The sequence below is a fragment of the Denticeps clupeoides genome, chromosome 12 (genome assembly GCF_900700375.1).
Source record: "Denticeps clupeoides chromosome 12, fDenClu1.1, whole genome shotgun sequence".
Classification (NCBI taxonomy): Eukaryota; Metazoa; Chordata; class Actinopteri; order Clupeiformes; family Denticipitidae; genus Denticeps; species Denticeps clupeoides.
Genome location: NC_041718.1, coordinates 6,213,985 through 6,226,714, shown reverse-complemented (window position 1 = coordinate 6,226,714; position 12,730 = coordinate 6,213,985). Strand labels below are relative to the sequence as shown.

General features: G+C 43.6%; 3 protein-coding genes and 1 long non-coding RNA gene across 4 annotated transcripts; 1 reads left to right on the top strand and 3 right to left on the bottom strand.

Moving 5' to 3' along the window:
- Positions 1-2,498: 2,498 nt before the first annotated feature.
- On the bottom strand, positions 2,499-3,434 carry LOC114800962 (odorant receptor 131-2-like). The gene has a single exon (XM_028998898.1). The coding sequence runs from the start codon at positions 3,417-3,419 to the stop codon at positions 2,499-2,501; it is 921 nt and encodes a 306-aa protein (XP_028854731.1). The 5' UTR covers positions 3,420-3,434.
- Positions 3,435-4,372: 938 nt separating this feature from the next.
- On the bottom strand, positions 4,373-5,318 carry LOC114800961 (odorant receptor 131-2-like). Its single transcript, XM_028998897.1, has one exon. It carries the CDS (start codon positions 5,207-5,209, stop codon positions 4,373-4,375), a length of 837 nt encoding a protein of 278 aa, XP_028854730.1. The 5' UTR covers positions 5,210-5,318.
- Positions 5,319-6,465: 1,147 nt separating this feature from the next.
- Positions 6,466-6,884, top strand: LOC114800279 (uncharacterized). Its single transcript, XR_003751369.1, has 3 exons — positions 6,466-6,502; positions 6,669-6,718; positions 6,822-6,884. It is a non-coding gene; the product is annotated as an uncharacterized LOC114800279 (long non-coding RNA).
- Positions 6,885-10,789: 3,905 nt separating this feature from the next.
- Positions 10,790-11,774, bottom strand: or90a1 (odorant receptor, family 90, subfamily A, member 1). The gene has a single exon (XM_028999224.1). The coding sequence runs from the start codon at positions 11,770-11,772 to the stop codon at positions 10,828-10,830; it is 945 nt and encodes a 314-aa protein (XP_028855057.1). The 5' UTR covers positions 11,773-11,774; the 3' UTR covers positions 10,790-10,827.
- Between the last annotated feature and the right edge of the window lie 956 nt (positions 11,775-12,730).

The following is a 12,730-nucleotide window of genomic DNA, read 5'->3' as shown; positions in this document are numbered from 1 at the left end:
AATTTCAAAGCTCACATCAGATGAAATCATTCAGATTATATCTACAGGCAACCCAACCACCTGTCCACTAGATCCAATCCCTTCTGCAATGCTCCAAAAGATCTCTCCTGACCTCATCCCTTTCATTTCTTATATCATAAACAACTCAATCACATCTGGCCATGTACCATCTGCCTGCCGCTGATCCTACAGATATCAACAATTACTGACCAGTTTCTCTCCTCTCATTTCTTTCTAAAATCCTTGAGCACTGTGTTTATAATCAGCTATCACTTCATCTGTCATAGAGCAACCTCCTGGATCCTAACCAGTCTGGCTTCAAAACAGCTCATTCTACTGAGACGGCCCTTCTAGCTGTTTCTGAGAAGTTACATGCGGCCAGATTGGCAAAACTGTCATCTGTACTTATTCTCCTTGACCTCTCTGCAGCATTCGACACAGTTAACCACAAGACTCTCTTGTCTATCCTGAAGAGACTTGGAATTCAGGGCTGAACTAATATTCATTCCAGTAGATTCTTCACCACATCAGGATCTTGCTATGTACCTGGACAACTCACAGCTCTCTCCTTCTACAACCTTGGAGTAACAATAGACAACCAACTCTCCTTCTCGACTCACATCAGCAGTCTTTCCTGCTCACGTAGATTCCTTCTCTACAACATCAGACAAATCCGCCCTTATCTGTCAATACAGGCCACCCAACTACTGTTTCAGTCCTTAGTAATCTATCGACTGGACTACTGCAACTCCCTTCTAGCTGGTCTACCACTATGTACCATCCGACCTCTACAACTCATACAAAATGCAGCAGCACGACTGATCTTCAACCTTCCCAAATTCTCCCACACCGCCCCTCTGCTACGCTCCCTCCACTGGCTCCCAGTAGCTGCACGCATCAGGTTCAAAATACTGATGCTGGCCTACAAATCCAAACATGGAGTAGCACCATCCTACCTCACAGCCCTTCTTACACCTCGCACTGCACCTCGTATACTCCGAGCCTCCAGTACTGCTCGCCCTCCATCTCGGAAGGTAAAAGGAAGAAATTCCTCTAAACTCTTCTCCGTCTTGGCCCCTCGGTGGTGGAATGAACTTCCCCTCGAGGTCAGAACAGCTCAGTCACTGAGCAGCTTCAAACGACAGCTCAAGACCTTCCTCTTTAAAGAATATTTAGATTAATTTAAAACTTTCTTATTGTCGAACCTGGGTACAGAATCTACAACAGAGTGAATAAAAAGATTGTATTCATAGTTGGGGGTCCTAATGAACCGGAACTGATCACTTCATCAATGGTAAATTAAAAGCACGTTTTAAGTCGCTCTGGATAAGGGCGTCTGCCAAATGCCTTAATGTAAATGTAAATGCCCAATCCAGACAGCCAATAAGAGGCGGCAGGTAGCCGCCCATCGGCGGCTCCGACATTCTTTATGAACTCTTTAGTGGACCTGACAACTGTTTGTGTTAAGTTGTTTTAAGTTCTGGCTATCGCCACACGCCTGTGGGTTTGTTTGTGTTCTCCCCTTTATTTCCCTTATTTCCTTTATTGTTTAATAAATCATTGTTTCCCATTATGTCCTGCCTCTGCGCTTACTTCCTTCGTCAGCTCGCTGACGTGTCAAAAGCCAGCAAATGGCTTGAGGTGTCATGATGAGAAAGACAGGGCAGAGACAACTAGTATTTCAGTCTGCAGTATTTAAGGTGAACGGACAATTCGACCTGCAAATAATGAGGTAACTTCAGCATCTTATATATATGTGAAACATGAACGTGAGGTCCTTGGTGTGCCTGCCTACTGTTGCTGCTGGGCTTTCACGACTATCTAAAGGGGAGAAGGGTGGGCTGCTTCAAAATAAAGCACATTTCATTCATTCATAATATTGTCAATCCAAGCTCATTATGTCACAATTATTTTTTGTGAAATTCACCCCAATCTTCTCAGGTTTGCTCTGGTGTCCTCCTGCTGTACAAAGACATGTACACTATTGAATTGGTGACTCCGAACTGTCCATAGGAGTGAATGTGTGAGTGAATGATGTATGTAAGCATGTGTGAGCACCCAGCAGTGGACTGGCACCCTACCCTGGGTGAGTCGCCACCCTGCGTCCAGTGTCCCAGGTAGGATCCTGCAGTGATTTGACCTTTTGTCACCACACACCCTCTGCTATTGCCAGCACAAGCAAACCTTGACACTTACAGTCCACAAAAGATACTACATATATAAACCAAATAATCCCACATTTAATCCTTTAAGGGAGTTAAATGAAAAGAAAAAAGTAGACAGGGCATGCAACAATTTGTATTTTAATTATAATTGATCACATTTTCAGCAATAAAACTGACCAAATATATATTGCCAAAAATAATGGGCGGTACAAATCAATCTTTCAAAAATCTTGAGATATATAATATAAAATACTAATAATTCCATCATAATTATTAATTGTCAAGGTACCCAAAGTTAACTTAAAGCATAAAACAGTTTCTGCCACAGTTCATTTAAGTATTGCTTGGCTTTATCTTTGCAATGTGAAATCTGCACAATAAATACATTTTGATGTACTTGAAAAAAGTCTGATCTCTGATTCCATAGATCAGAGGACTTAGCAGCCTTGGTAAAAGGTTTGTTAAAATATATGTAACAAACAAGTATATTGTTCGACTGTTTGGGAAATATACAGAGAGAACAGAGTTTACTATAGGGCTGAAATAAGACAGAATGCACAGTAGAAGCTGGACCCCATGCAGCAGTATTGTTTTCTGGGCTTTCTGAGCAGACTGCTTGTCTGTGTTGGCAGCCTTTGCTGCATACAGGACTCTGACATACGTATATATCAAGATAAATGACACAAATGATACGTAAAGGGCTTGTGTAATAGGAAACAAGATATCAAAGTATTGTCCCGAAAATATCGAGCTATAATAACAAATAGAGGATGAAAAAAACGCTCGCGGTCGAGTGGCTAGAAGAATAAAAATATCAGAAAGTGCAGGGATGAGAGCCACAATCCACATGAGGCAAAGCAGAATGTAGGTCCTGTGCACAGTGCAGAGTTGAGCATGGTGCAGGGGCTTGCAGATGGCAATATAACGCTCAATAGCCATTCCAGCCAGGTTCAGCGTTGTGTTCTTGTTCGTTGACATACTGATCAGGAGCAGCAAACAGCACAGAGGAAAATTCATGACAAACACAGTGTAACTTATTACTTGCAGAGAAACTGACACAGACAACATGATCATGTCATTAATAATCAGGTTAACATACAAGATATATCTCGGGTTTCTGTAAAAAATCTGAAACTTGAAAAAAGTCAGCACTAATATTCCATTGATACAGTTGATGGTGACACCCAGAAAAACCGAAACAAAGTTTTTGATGACAGCATCTTTAAACGTGTCCATCCCCGTGCTCAAATTCATTATCCCAATCTTGATGAGGTCATGCAGTACATATAACAGCGAACAGCTGCTGGAGCAGAAATGGACTACAGGATCTCTTTATAAAGGTTTTGTTTCTACACCAACCCACACGTGATATAGTTTACAAAGACTCAGTGGAAGCAATTATTATCCTCTCCCTTTGTTTGTTATGTGTTTAGATATGGTCACATGTTTTTTTGCTGGGCTTTTGTTCTTATGGACAGACACTGCACAAATGACAAGGTTAAACACACTGGATTAAATTTCTTCCCATGAACACATTCTGGTTCATGCATCTATATACACTGATTTATATAATATATAATTGTGAGGGACAAAGCACTAATAATAATAGGGGCATGGGGGTTTAAACAAAAAGGCTGGTTTTTATGATGCAAAATAACATTTATCATACATAAATGACAAAACAAAGGTCATCCAGAATGAAGCAAATTAATCATATCTATGACATAAACTTGACTCAAACTTGTGTACCCACTGGACTTTTTTGAAAAACACATCTGATATGACATGGAAAATGTGTAAAAATACACAGACCGAACTAAAGCATTTAAAATCAACACTATCTACAACACGACCACAGTGGACTCTTTCAGTCAGCCAGGAACATCCTCAGATAACTCAGCAGAAACACAAATACTAGACATATACATATAAACAACTCAAATCATAATTATTTGATTAAGTACATAGTGGTGATAACATAAACCAATACAAACTGTACATCAAACTATATTAAAGCAAGTTGTGAATCATGTAGGAATTTTATGTACATCTCATGAACATCTCAGTATGGAAGCTTTACCCTGGATGTCTCAGATGCTATACATTTTTTAATATATGTACACATTAATATAAAGAATTGTGCAATCTCCCCCCCAATCCCTTCCATTATGTGTCTGAAATACTGATCATTAAAAAGGCAACTGAAATCACCCCATCTTCAGGCTGATTATTAAGAACGGCTTAACCGTGCATTTCCTGGAAGTCATATATTGAAGCCAGTATCTTCTGAACTTTTCATCCCTGAAGCCGTAGATCATGGGACTGAGGAACCGGGGGATAATGTACACCAACAGGAAGTTGACATAGCGTATTTCTAGTGCGTACCAGGGGAAGAGGTGTATGAGAGGGGCTTGCATGGAAGGAACGACAAATGCTAGCATGCAAAGTAGCAGCTGGACACCATGGAGCAGCACAGTGTTCCGGGCCTTCTTGACTGACACCAGGTCAGTGGAGGCAGCCCGGGCAGCCAACATGATTTTGCAATAGGTGTAGAGAAGTGTAAGAAAGACGAAGGAAAAGTAAACGCTGTCGAAACTTAAGTTCTTCACATATATGGACTTGTCTCTGAAGAGCAGTGAGTGGTCACAGAAGATGGTGGTGTGGAAAAAACTGATGGGCTCCTTGGCCAGAGTGATAAAAAGGTCTGTGAGGGGCAGCGTGCCGGACAGCGCTAGGATCACGGTCACAAGCCACAAGGTTCGGGTCACAGTGCACATGTCACCATAGTGCAGCGGAAAGCAGATGGAGACATAGCGCTCCACAGACATTCCGGCCAAGATGAGCGGCGTGGCACGGGTGGTCAGCACCGCAGTCATCACTAGCAAGCAGCAGATGGAGGCATGGATGCGGGCGAAGGCATAACTCACCACATAGAGTGCCGTCACCAAGGTGAGCTGCACCGCATCGTTGATGACCATGCAGATGAACATGATGTAGCGCGGATCTTCGTAGAAGAAGTTGTGGCGCAGGAAGGTGGTCACCATGCTGCCGTTGAAGAGGCTCAGTGTCAGCCACACGAGCACAGCAACAATGTTTTTGGTGAGTGCGGCAGTGAAGCTGTCTTTGGGAGTGGCGTTCTGGACGCCAATGGTCAAGTTGGTAGAAATGGTATCCATACTAAAGCTTAGAGCACAGACAGGGTGAGCAACTAAGTTGAGGAAAAGGGTATTTTTTAAAAATGTCTAAAGTGTAGCAGTAACCACAAATAGTCAATTGTACATTATTGACCAACAGTAAATCAATAGTTTAAATGATTTCAACTTTTAAAAATAGGTGTTTTTTATGTAATAAGCTAATCAGACCAATATTTAAAATGTTTCAAATGACTTCAGTGACACAAATGAACAATAATTCTTAAAATATTTACAAACACATAATTTTACAAATCTATTATGTATCAACTATATTGTAATAAATATGTATATTTTGCATCAGAAATGCATATATACATAGATAGTAAGAAACAGCAGTAATTGATTGTGAAACAAACATTTAAAAGCAATAAATGTCATAGATGGACAATGCATGTACAGATATTCCTCAGCCACACTTACCTGTGCAGTCAGTGACTTTGAGGGTTCCTGCTTTTTATTATATAAGCCAGTGCATCATCAATCATGAGGTGGGTATCGACGTGAGACAACGAGTATTGTGTCCCCAAGGTGCCCTCCATTTTATTATTACATGAGCATTGCTTATGTATGATCTTCATTCACTTATACTTGGTGTAATTGGTGCTAATTAAAATTACCCCACAGAAACAAATTAATTAAAACACAAATAGATAAATAATAAAATAATCAAAATGAACTAAATTTTTTTTAAATAAAAAAACACTACAAAATATTTGGTGTGACTTCTACCTTCCAAAGTAGAAACCATTACACACATATAATGACTTCAGTGTGACAAATGAACAATTATTATTTAAATATGTATGAACACACATATTTTACTCATCCATTATCACTATATTTATTGCAATAAATATTTACAGTACAGGCCAAAAGTTTGGACACACCTTCTCATTTAATTAGTTTTCTTTGTTTTCATGACCATTTACATTGGTAGATTCTCACTGAAGGCATCAAAACCACAAATGAACACATGTGGAGTTATGTACTTAACAAAATTGGAGACCTGGCCTCCACAGTCACCGGACCTGAACCCAATCGAGATGGTTTGTGGCGAGCTGGACCGCAGAGTGAAGACAAAGGGGCCAACAAGTGCTAAACACCTCTGAGAACTCCTTCAAGACTGTTGGAAAACCATTTCAGGTGACGCACCTATTTGGGCTTAATGGATCGGGACTCCCATAAAACTAGAATTTAATGACTTACTATGTGTATGTTGTAAGATGGGACATTCTGCAGGACCACGATACTTCTGCAGCTTTTGTCAGCCATGTTTTTTTAGATCTCCTGCTCTCTTTGTCTGCCCCAGATGGGAGACCCAGAAACAACAAGTTCTGATAGGTCTGTTGCACACTTCCTGTGAGTCAAATGTATAAAGAATGTTCACTTGTGCTTTTTGGAGACTTTTCCATTTTTCCATATTTTACCTATTTTTCTCATGGCTTTTCTCTCTCTTTGTCAGAATTGACTGCAGCTGGGCTCATCACCTGTGGCCAATCCTGATGGCGAATAAAAGACAGAGATTTCCACCACTTCAGCAGCGCTGACATCCTTGTGAACTTTTGTGACTGTGTGTGTATTTTGAGTTCTGGCAATCGGCACACGCCGTTTTTGGCTCTCCCTGTTGTTCCACTGTTTTTCGGCCACCGCGCCATTGTTTATTTGTATTTATTTATTTATTGTCCTGCCTCTGCGCCTCCCTCCCCCGTCAGCACGCAAGCGACAACGGCGAGAGCACTGGAGACGGCCATCATCCATGTGGTGGTAGTAGCCTAGTGGTTAAGACGCTCGCCTGTGAACCAGAAGACCCAGTTTCAAATCCCTCTTACTACCATTGTGTCCCTGAGCAAGACACTTAACACTAAGTTGCTCCAGGGAGACTGTCCCTGTCACTACTGATTGTAAGTCGCTCTGGATAAGGGCGTCTGTTAAATGCTGTAAATGTAAATGTAAATCACGCCCGCCCACGATCCTCGCGTGTCTGCCTGGGACCCACGTCACTTCCAGGGGTGTGAGAGAATACAATGGCAGCATTCCTCCAGCGAGGAGGTGGGAAGGCTCCAGCCCGAATGGCCAGAGTACTGGCCACGGGAGCTGATCACTCCCTCGGTCCAGGATGTCCGCAGGATGGATGACCCTCGGAGTCACCGGTGGGAGGACACAGATGACAAAAGCGGCGATGACGTGGATTTTCTTTGGGCGGTCGGTGCCAGGATGGCTCCACCCATTGCGTGCATCCGAGATCGTCGCGATATCTGTGATGACCCATGTGACTTACGGGGGTATGAGGAAGACAAGAGAGACATGGACGATGACGAGAGTGACGAAGACAGTGTGCCCGTCCTAGATCGTCGCAAGGTCCGTGGAGACCCACGTCCCTCCCAGCAGTGTGAGGACAGCTGGTGGAAGAGGGCGACGGGAGGTTGCCAGCCAGCAACTGTGCTGCCGGGACTGCCTCGCGGAGAGTACACGTTCCCAGCTCCGGTCGCCGACCCGCCTTCCCTCTGCCCGGACATTCTCCAGAAGAATGGCAGCGCAGCACCAGTGCCCCCACCCCCACCCCCCTCCAGGCCACACACCCACCACCATCTCCAGCAACGTGCCCAGCCCCATGTGGGACAACCCAATGGTCCCGGGACCCTTCAGTGGGGCAGCAGACGTGGATGAGATCACCACCATCCTCGCGTGTCTGCCTGGGTCAGCATGGGGCTGTCTTCCTCTGGCAGCAGGGATAGACCAACAGTTTTTGGGACTTCCTGCTGAGACTGAGGGTGGAGTTTGATTGGCCAGAGCCTGAGCCAGGGATCGAACTCTGCCCCTCCACCACATCCAGTGCCAGTCAGGATCCGGGGCAAGAAGACTCCGCACTGGCGGGCGACGAGAAGGTCACACCTCCCGAGATCCTGTCTGTGCCCCCTGAGGAGGTCCCGGGGAGCCCAGAGAGGCAGTCAAATGACCGTCTCTTCTGTTTGTCTCTGTCTGTGTGTGTGTGCTTGGCATTAGGGTCCGTGTGTCACGCCCACTTTCCCTCTTTATGTCCACCAGATGGCGACCCAGCAGCGGAGCCAAACCCCAGGGAGGGAGTTCCTAACCTGGCTGCACTGGGCCATGACGAGGTGGACAAGCCCCAAGGTACCCCAGCCATCAAGCCAGGGGGGGTGCTCCCCCAAATAATTTATTAATTTTTTTTCCCGAGGGGAGGGTGGGTGGGGAAGCGAGGGAGCTGCGTCCTCCGATAGCCGGTGTGGAGGGCGGGCCAGGGATGGAGCGTCATAGAGCTCCCTGGTAGGCATGAGGACCCAGCTGGGACAGGCAGGAAGAGGGCCCGCTTGTCCCAATAGACGCAGAAGGGGTTAGCCGGATGGTCTGGCAATGCCCCCCCCCCCCCGTTGGCACCAGGGGCGTGCAGTGAGGGGCTGCACATGCCAAGAAGGCATCAGTCTGGGGTGCCTGGAACAGTCCAGGGCCAGGGCCGCCATGCGGGACCAAGCCGGGGAGCCAGGCCGAGGGTCCGGGGCTGCCATGCGGGACCAAGCCGGGGAGCCAGGCCGAGGGTACAGGGCTTCCATGCGGGACCACGCTGGGGGCCAGCCCGAGGGGCCGGGGCCGCCACGCCTGACCAGGCTGGGGAGTCAGCCCGAGGGACCGGGTCCTCCAAGGGGAGGATAGAGCAGGGCAGGAGCCCTGTGGTTGCCTCCGTCCGCCCCGCCTCCACTGATGGTACTGCTGGGGCTCCGAGGATGAAGCCCTTGGAGGGTCGGCTCTGTCAGGATTGACTGCAGCTGGGCTCATCACCTGTGGCCAATCCTGACGACGCATAAAAGCCGTAGATTTCTGTCCCTTCGGCAGCGGCGACATTCTTGTGAACTTTTGTGACTGTGTGTGTATTTTGAGTTCTGGCAATCGCCACATGCCTGCGGGCTCTTTTTGGTTCTCCCCGATGTTCCACTGTTTTTTGGCCACCGCGCCATTGTTTATTTGTATTTATTTATTGTTTATTAATAAAACCCCTTTCCCAGCATGTCCTGCCTCTGCGCTTCCCTCCCCCGTCAAGCGTGACACTCTTTCTCTCCCTTTTCTCTTTCTTTTCATTTTGGTTTTCTCTGTAACGTTGGTACCTTTTTTACATACAATTTTCACACTGCAATAATAATCTACTGGTGTTAATAAATTAGAAACTGTTCATCCTTTTAACCTCTATTGTGCCATGCCTCTTTCTGCCAGGTAACATCAAGTTTCAGTGGTTTTAATACAGTGCTTTTGTGCGTAGAGAGAGAATTTTTTATACTTTTCTCCAGTTTTACAATGTTTTCAGCTCCTGGCAATAGGCACATGCCTGCAGGTTTGTTTGTGTTTGTTTCCTTTGTTTTGGCCCTCGTGCCATTTTATGTTTAATAAATCCCTTTGTCCAGATGCGTCTCTGTGCTTCCTTGCCCAGTCAGCCTGTGGACATGACACCAAAATTCAGTTCTGAGTTATGTTGTTTAGTGTTATTAATGTAATGTGATGCACACAAATTGTACACAGCATCTGTATTTACATTTTCCATGAACTGTAAAATATTGCAATATGTATCACAATATATCATGATATAATCGTATCGTGACCAATGTATCGTGAGATCATTTGTCAGACGCTGTATGCCATGCTCATGTTATTAGTAAAACCCATTGTTCCCTGTGCCACTTATATGACTTTACCACCATTTCAGAACACCCTATTAAATAATTAAATTAGTGAATCCATGGGCTTTTTTTTACATTTACTCGCCTTTATTATAATCAGATGGAAATAAGACTAGCTATTTTGCACACATAAGCTCTTGTTCAGTTTACCATTGACAAAGAATGTGTTCAATACATGCCATTCATGCACAACACTGAGTCATAAACCAGACGAAACTTGTTTAAAATTAATGTCAATATCGGTAATGTTAACATATAGATGAATGTAATATTAAGATTGATGTAGAAGCAATATATTTCATATAACAATTTAGAGGGAAAATCCAGAAAAAGACACACTAATCAGAACAGCAATGAAAGGTTTATAGCAATGAAAATGTTTTAGCAAGAGCCTGCAAAATGTGTCCTGTAAAGAAAATGCTGACATTTAAATGCTGACATTTAAAAGCAATTTCAAAATTCTTGTACATTTTGCTTAGGTTTCAATTTGTACTTTAATTTAGCTGACAAAATAACATGGCGTATCCAATTAAAAAAATATATTGTTATAAATAAAGTAACAATGACATCATTATTCAGTATTCCATAAGACAATGAGTGCACATTTATTCATACATTATGAAGAAGAAATATATATACAGTAAATATTTAACAATTTATAAACATGTGTGGCAGTGGCTCTAAAGTGTCATAAAAATTACATTGTTTAAAAAAAATCTTAATACATTGTGTAACATCAAATAAGCATTTTTAGATAAAGAAATGGGTTTGGAAAAAAGTTCCTCAATCTTGTTCCTGTTCAGGACCAATCACTTGTGAGGAAGGACAAAAGAGCCTGATCACAAAGTACCTACGCAAATATTTCCTGAACTTTTTGTCCCGAATGCCGTAAATGATGGGGCTGAGGAAGCGTGGCAGTATATAAACAATCAGGTAGTTGGCATAGCGCATCTGCAGGATTTGTCCTGGGAACATGAGCTGCAGGACGACCTCAACGCTGGGTGAGATGTAGGACAGCAGGCACATGAACAGCTGAACCCCATGGAGCAGGATGGTGTTGCGGGCTCTCTGAGATAACTTTCCCCGAGTGCACATAGCCTTGGCAGCAAACTGCACTCTCAGGTACGTGTAGACAATAGTGATGAAGACGAGTGAGAAGTAGATGCCATCAAAGGCCTGCTTCTTGTACTGTAGCACCACATCTTTGAAAATGTTAGTCCGTAAGCAAAACACTGAAGTGTGGAAGAAACTAATTGGTTCAGTGGCAAGAATATAGAGGTCAGTGATGTCGCTTAGGACGCACACAAGCCAGATGAGGCATATGAAGATGTGGGTTCTGCGCACGGTGCAGATCTGGGCGTGGCGCAGGGGCTCGCATACCGCAATGTAACGCTCGATGGCCATGCCGGCCAGGTACATGGGCGTGTTCCGTGTGGTGAAGACAGCGACCAGTATGAAGAAACAGCATAAAGAGACATTAATGGTGTAGAAGATGTAACTCAGGATGAACAGCATGACCGTGACATTAAGCTGAACAGCATCATTAATTACCATGTGAATGAAGAGGATGTAACGGGGATCCTCATTGAACACTTGGTTCTTGATGAATGTGGTCACTACACTGGCATTTACGTAGTTGAGGACAACCAGTAAAAGCATCAGAATAAAATTTTTTGCAAAAGCCGTCCCAAATGTGTCTCTCAAAATGGACTGTGATGTTGAGTTCATAGTTTTACCTAAGAACAATTTGAAAGACATTTTCACTACATGATTCAACTTTAAATGCATTCATTGATTCATAATTAAATATTGTTTCTATATAAATTAAATGAATGGATTTTAAAACACTTAAACTTCTTAAACTTAAAAATATCCTGTCAACTTACAATACATAAATATGATCAGTAGCCAAAGTTCAGATATTATGTTTTATTATGAGCATAGTTAGAAGATTATGGTTAGATTCCTCTAAAATCCATCTGCATTTATCTGAGTTTCCACTGACTGATCAATATCTATTAGTATTTATAATATGTGAATAATTTGGATCTATGAAACACTTACCTCAAACACTCTGGGCTGCACTAGAACGAAGGCAAGACTTGGACTTTATAAAGGTCTCTTATGCGTAGAAATATGTAAATATTGTCCGTAGAGCTTTAAAGGCAAACAGGAAATCCCTACAGAAAATATGATGTTCAATGCAGTAAATATACTTCTGACTTCAATTTCCTTAACTGCTTATTCCTAAGCAGCTGCCGGAGCCCATCCCAAGACTCCTGGTGCAGGGTAGGGGACACAGAAGGGGCGATGATGTGTAAAATTGTGGAATAGAACAGAGCATGAAGGTGTGGTGTTTTATTTAAATGCATCAGACATCACATTAAATGCATTCTGTGTTACTCTACTGTTTCTGGAGGCCCTGTTTTGTTCAGGTGGCCCTGGCCCACCAGGGTGGCACATGTCACTGTCCTGTCTACCCTAAATATGTCACAACCGAGGACTGATAGAGGAAGGAAGCGCAGGGCCAAAAATAGGAAATTAAGAAACAAACCCACAAGCATATTTCAAACTGACAGGAACAGAAGCAACAATCAGGAAAAGCAAGTGTCCACATTAATGCAGCAGCAGATCACTGCGTGATCCGAGTACAGTGCCGCTCGTAGGAGTTTGAAATTAATGCCCT